Raw genomic sequence first — 5,930 nt, 5'->3', positions numbered from 1 at the left:
ACACGCTGATATTCCAAAAATAGTTTAATAAATAGAAATTCCAAGATGTATCATCATAAGCCTGTAGCTTGAACATCAAATCTGCCATGTTATGTAAAAAATATTGGTTATATAATGGGATTTTTACCAGTCTAGTGACATAAATACAAATATTAGAGCATTATTAGGAAACCGACCTCTCTCTGACTTTGGATCTGTTACGCTGCAAGTCAGAGAAAGTTTCTGTATATATGGGGATTTAGATGCTGTAGCTTCAGAGGTGTCTAATAACTCAAAGCTAGTTTGGGGGCTTTGTTCCAGATAAATGTAAATACATTTAAAATGGCACTGAGGAAAGAAACTGGAGTGTGATAAGAACTTCAAGCTGCTCCAAAGTTTCCTTCGTGATGGCCCAAACTGAAGCCATTGCTGCTAATGGGGTCAGAGATGTCCCTGAAACCAGTGTTCCTCATCTCTTGAAATACATTGAGAGCGAGCTGGGGAGCCATAGCCTTTATCTGCTGGAAAGCAGATAAAGGTCTTGAGCTAGCAGAAATCAGGACTCACTAGTGGGAGGACATATGGAAGAGCAGCAGGGATTTCCTCCAGGCAGAGCAATGTTCATACATACATCACAGCCAGTTGTCACCGGTGGTCAGATAACAGTGCCGAGCCCTGGGGAAAGGCCGGGCGGGCAGCAACTGCTCGGGGAGCAATGGGGTTGTGTGGAAGTCCTCCCAGCCGGGGAGCAGAAGCTTTGGAGTATGGGAGCACGTAAAAAGAGGTGCTGTGAGTTACCTGGAAAAGAAAGGAATTAAGTATGCTATACATAGAAGTAAGTGCAGCATTTTATAACTGAGAAGCTAATTTTGCAGGGTGCACAACTTCTTGAAAACCCTAAGTAGGGCACTATCTGAAATTGCACAGCCTGATGTTACTGACGGCCGACCATCTGTCCCCACGGGCTTTCAAATCAGGAGAGCATCGCTTTTACTAAGAGCAGGCAGTCTATATGGTGGAGGTTTTAGTAAGTGAATTAGATGACTTTTCAGCCTGAGGTAAAAGCAGACTGAAAAAATAGAGGCAAGTTCAACTTCAAAAGTTAACATGAGTGAATTAAATACTTTAATTTCACATATTTTCTGGGTAAGTTGAAGTGGGGAAGACTGTAAAGGGCTGATGTGGTCTTTAGTGTCTCTAGTTCAAAGAGGCAGTTTTCCCAGTAGCAATGGTAAGCCCCCAGTTTGCTGTGTCACAGCATCTCGAGCATTAGGCACACCTTAGAGAATTAAATCTCACAGTGCTCTGCCGAGCAGGTAACTCTTATCTTCCTTTTATGGGTGGAGAATGGACATACTCACTATGGGAGAAGGAAAGGGGAGCTGGAGGGAGGGAAGCCGATGGGGAGGAGGCACTGAACGTGCTTCCCAGGGGATGCTCAGTGTCACACATCCTCTGTGTCCTGGGCTGAGGAAATACCTGCCCATAAAGAAGTGAATCAGGTGCCCAAAGTAACACTGCAAGCTGTAGCGCAGACCGGTCAGGGTCCAGATCCCTCCTGTGCCTGGCTTTTAACTAGAAATCACTTCCCTCCCCCAAATTTATAGATGTGTGTAACCAGAGTGAAGCACGACTGCTCTTGCTGCCTTGCAGACCCTATTCTGCAAACAGGGCTGTGCACGTGGGCTTTCTACATCCGCATGAAGCTCCCCTGCCTTCACTGAAGCGCTGCACAGGGCTTCGGGGCTTCCTACCTGCATCCTCCCAGCTGGGCTTTCAACTTTCCCTGACAGTGAGCTAGCTCTGTGCCTCCAAATGCACACTGACGAAATGCTCTGATTTAAAACATAGCATAAAAGTACTATTAATGCTTGGACTGCTGCTGGATTTTTCGCTTTGTACAGGATGTGGAAAAAAAAAAAGATATTTTTAGCCCTGTAAGATTAAACAATCATCGTGATTTTAAGGTTTTAATCTGCTGGCATGCAGGCTGCTGGCTGATAAGTCTCCGAGTCCGAGTGTAATTGGATGCAGCATTGGATTCAGTTGCGTGGACTTTCCCAGGGCTTTGTTTGTTTGTTCATTTTTAGCATGCTGTGGAGTTGAAGTGATCTGCCCCTGGAAATGCATTTGGGCGTGAAGCTGTAACGCCATCCCCCGCCAGCCGGTATTTCAGCAGCACCTAGCTGGAGACCACCACTCGGGGAGGGGGGGGTAAAGGTTGCTCAGTGTATGAATTCGGGCTATTGTTCGAGGCACACATCTGCCTTAAGAAATCGCACGGCACAGGCCGTTACTTATTCAGATGCAGAAGCTCCTTCCGTCCCACAAGACGGCCCATTCAAGTCACATGCCAGAGGTCTCGGCAGAATGGGCTGCAGCTGCTTCAAATCTGCTGTCTAACATCAGAAGCAGTTGGACAAACTGTACCGTACTGACTACAGTCAGGCTCCCGGGCGCCGAGGAAGACAGGGAAAAGATTTGGGATCCCAGCGCTATGTTCTCGGAGGATCTGTGGCTGGAAAATGAGAAAAACTGTGCCGTTGTTCACAAGTCGAAGCGAGGAAGGAAGCGCCAAGAGCTCCTGGCCGTGGCCCTAGGGGTGAAGGTGGGAGTCAAGGGGGCACTTTTGTGGCAACCTCTGAAACTCTTTGCCTATTCACAGATCACCTCCTTGGTCAGAAGAGCAGCCTTAACTCAAAATGACAACCACTTCAACTATGAAAAAGCACACAATTTTAAGGTAAGCACAACTTCCTATTATTTTCGGCTAAAAAGTTCTGTTTAGATGCCTCACATTTTATTTTTTGCTGTGATGGGGTTTTCACGCACCCGTCTATACTAGCTCTGAGAAAAGTGTTGAAAAAAGCATTTTTCTTTCTACTTTAAGTTCCCTTGACTGCATTCATAATATGTTTTTACATAGGCACTTAATCCAAATAACAGTTTTGCTACTCACTGTACTACCTGACTGGCATTTTAGCTCTTTTTGCCCAGATTCAGTTTTCTTTTTTGTTCAGAAACAAAGTACTTTATATTGATTGTCTTTATCTTAAACTGTATCCATTTTTAAATGAGAAAAAGGCCCCTTTTCAAAATCTAGCTATTATCAGAAGCCAGTAGCATTTTACCAGCAAACATTTTGGACTATGTCTGTTTTCAGAAGAAGTTGAGGGAGCTGGGGTGCTCCCTAACAACAAAGCAGAGCACAGCGGTGGTATTGTCTCCTAGCTTTTGTTCCACCACCATATGCTAAGGAAATGCTCTGAGAGTCCCACTGAGCTATAGGATCTGAGCTTGTGTTTGCTTGTCAAACTAAACCAAATAGCTGGACAAACACAGGGATGTTTAAATGGATCATCTTTTTGCTGTCTTATACATACAAAATCGGATTCTTAGGGGTTTTTTTCCCCAAGTGCTGTGTCTGGCATGCTGCAGCGGGGAAGTGACTCAGCTTTGGAAACGGACCTTCCAGGCAGCTTGTACTAAAATGTTTTGCCAAAAGGACTGTTCTGGTTTCAGAGTATGCCAGCCCATTACCGTATCTAATGCTGTCAAATTGCGGTTTGATGCTTATGGGGATGGATACAGAGAGAATAAGAGGCAGTAACAAGACAAGAAAGGAATGCATCTCAGCTTTGAAACCTCAGTTTACTTAATGCTCCTTGAGGATGCTGATCTGGGTCACTGTCAGAATAGTTCAACTCATTAGCAGAAAGAGAATTTTCTGATACTCATCTTGGACCTGTCAACAAAGGAGAAGCACTGATTAAAATGACTTCACTGATGTCCTGGTTTAGCAAAAAAGCTTCACTTCTTATTTTTCTCCATATTCTGCTGTACAGACGTTGCTGTCCTCTGCAGTGCTTCTGCTGTGGTTGGTAAATCAGTAATTTAATATTAGTGAGCAAAGCAAATAATAGCATCCCTTTTCTCATTCCCCCTCCTTGACCCAGTCTACAGAAGTCAATATTTATCTCACTGATCAGCGCTGAAGGAAAAAGGGGAAATACTCTGTGTTTTCTTGCTTGATTAAACCAGCTTTCATTCTTTCTGGGTTTTGCCCTCATTATCATTTTAATATCAAAACTATTTTAGTTTAACTAGAAAATATTTTCTCATGACTGAGACTTTTTTCCACTTTGACCCATGCATTCTTTCCTCTTCAAAATTCCCCTTGTTTTGGCTTTGATTTATAATTGGACATGTGCCCAGTTAACTTTGTGTTTGCACAATCTAGCTGTTGTACAGTCTCTGTTCCTTTCTGTTTCAAAAGAGTCATAGTTTAACTGGTAAATCACATGATTAAAATATATATGTATTCAAAGGCTTGACAGCAGAAAATTATTGTTTTATCCTAGTAAAGCAATAAAAAACTTTGGGAAGAAACATTTAAAAAAAAAATTGCCCAGAAAGGCCAGTCAAAAGTGTTACACTCAATGAACAAATATGTTCACTATGCAAATACAGTTAGTTTTCCAAAGGCATATGTTAGAACATGTCTAGCTGTTGAACAGAAAATGTGGATAGAATGCTTAGAGTAGAATATTTAGATTTGAAAGACGGCTAAATTCAAGTCTAATATCTTTAATATATTCCATATTCATGACATAAAAGGGTTAAGAAATTATTTAAAAGAGAAAGAATGGCTTTATGGGTCTTGGGGCAAAATTCTGAATGGCTTTTGACAGCACTCAGGCTATGATGATATGGGATTTATCTGAAGAACACTATTTTGCAGACATTCAAAGAATTGTCTTCCCCATTTTTAGGTGAATGCTGATGTGTATTGTATCATTCATCTCAGTTCATAGGGACAAAGGTTATGTGTCACAGTGTCACTCATAATCTTGTCATAGGCAATTCTTCATGAACAAACAGACACTCTTTAGCTCTTGTCCTTTAGCCATGAAGAATCTTAAAAATGAAGGGCACATTTTTAAGCGAAGCTGATGAGATTTTTGTAGATCTTACACCGAAGATCTTACCTACTGGAAGGGAGAAGGAACAAAGGGAAGAAATAGACTGAAGGCACAAATTCAAAGCAAGGACGGCTCTCCCTCCATCTGTTCCAAGCTAGTACAAAAATTAAAAAAGAGCACTGGAGTTTGGAGTGTGAGGGCACCAGGTTATGCCCTTCTGAGCATCCGTGCTTTCTCATTCAGCCTCTCTTCCAAATTTCAAGGCACTCAAGGCAAATGAACAAAAAAAGAATTAGCATCCAGACTGATTTGTTAAGCTGGGTTCATCCTGAGCACACAACGCAGTCACATGGATTTAGGTTTGGACCTGGCGTCTGTCTGGCGGGACGACTTTGCATGAGCCAGTGTAGACATACCGTAATTCAGGAAAGAGAATAAATCTCTGAAGCCCTGTTTAGAAAAACACAGAGGTATTTCTGTAACTATGTGGGCGTCAGCCTAACTGGATCGCAAAGTCCTCTTGCATCTCGTTACAGTTAGGATCCAGCCAGGCTCTTTGGGATGTGCTTTACCTGCCAGCTTCAGTGGGGTCCCAGCTGGTGGCGAGGTCAACCTCATGCCCGAGGGCAGCAGCGTGGAGTTTGGGGATGCTCCACACATTTTGTTCTAGGCTGGGAATTAATGAGAGGGGCTCTGTGCTGCTTTAAGTGAGCAAATACAGCTGAATAATGTGCATTTACCACAATATTGTGCTTGTTTGCCACTATAACATAGGCAAATCCCATTTGCAGGTGGGCTAGCAGAGTAAAGGCAGCTGATTACGGACAAGTCAGAAGACCTGCCGGGAGAAAGGAGGCTCTGGGATAAATTTCCCCTTGTGTTAATCACTGCAGATAAACACTGCTTCTGGGAGACAAAGGGTTTGGGGGAGGCATTTTTTACAGACATCATGAAGATTATGTGTATGTATTTAAACAAAAATAACAGCAGAGTCAGCTTTTCTTCCCAGCAAATGGCTCAGGTTCAGCA

General features: G+C 43.0%; 1 protein-coding gene across 1 annotated transcript in view; it reads left to right on the top strand.

Moving 5' to 3' along the window:
• Window positions 1-2,287: 2,287 nt before the first annotated feature.
• The window catches only part of CHN2 (chimerin 2), a 25,602-nt gene continuing 21,959 nt past the window's right edge, over window positions 2,288-5,930 (top strand). The window contains exon 1 of the mRNA XM_009325702.1: window positions 2,288-2,722. Coding sequence (XP_009323977.1) covers window positions 2,330-2,722 — 393 coding nt within the window. The 5' untranslated portion in view covers window positions 2,288-2,329. The remainder of the gene's footprint in view (window positions 2,723-5,930) is intronic.

This window comes from Pygoscelis adeliae, unplaced genomic scaffold (assembly GCF_000699105.1).
Source record: "Pygoscelis adeliae isolate BGI_AS28 unplaced genomic scaffold, ASM69910v1 Scaffold226, whole genome shotgun sequence".
NCBI classification, from domain to species: domain Eukaryota; kingdom Metazoa; phylum Chordata; class Aves; order Sphenisciformes; family Spheniscidae; genus Pygoscelis; species Pygoscelis adeliae.
The sequence above is the reverse complement of the archived record's forward strand: the minus strand, read 5'-3'. Positions and strand labels throughout refer to the sequence as shown.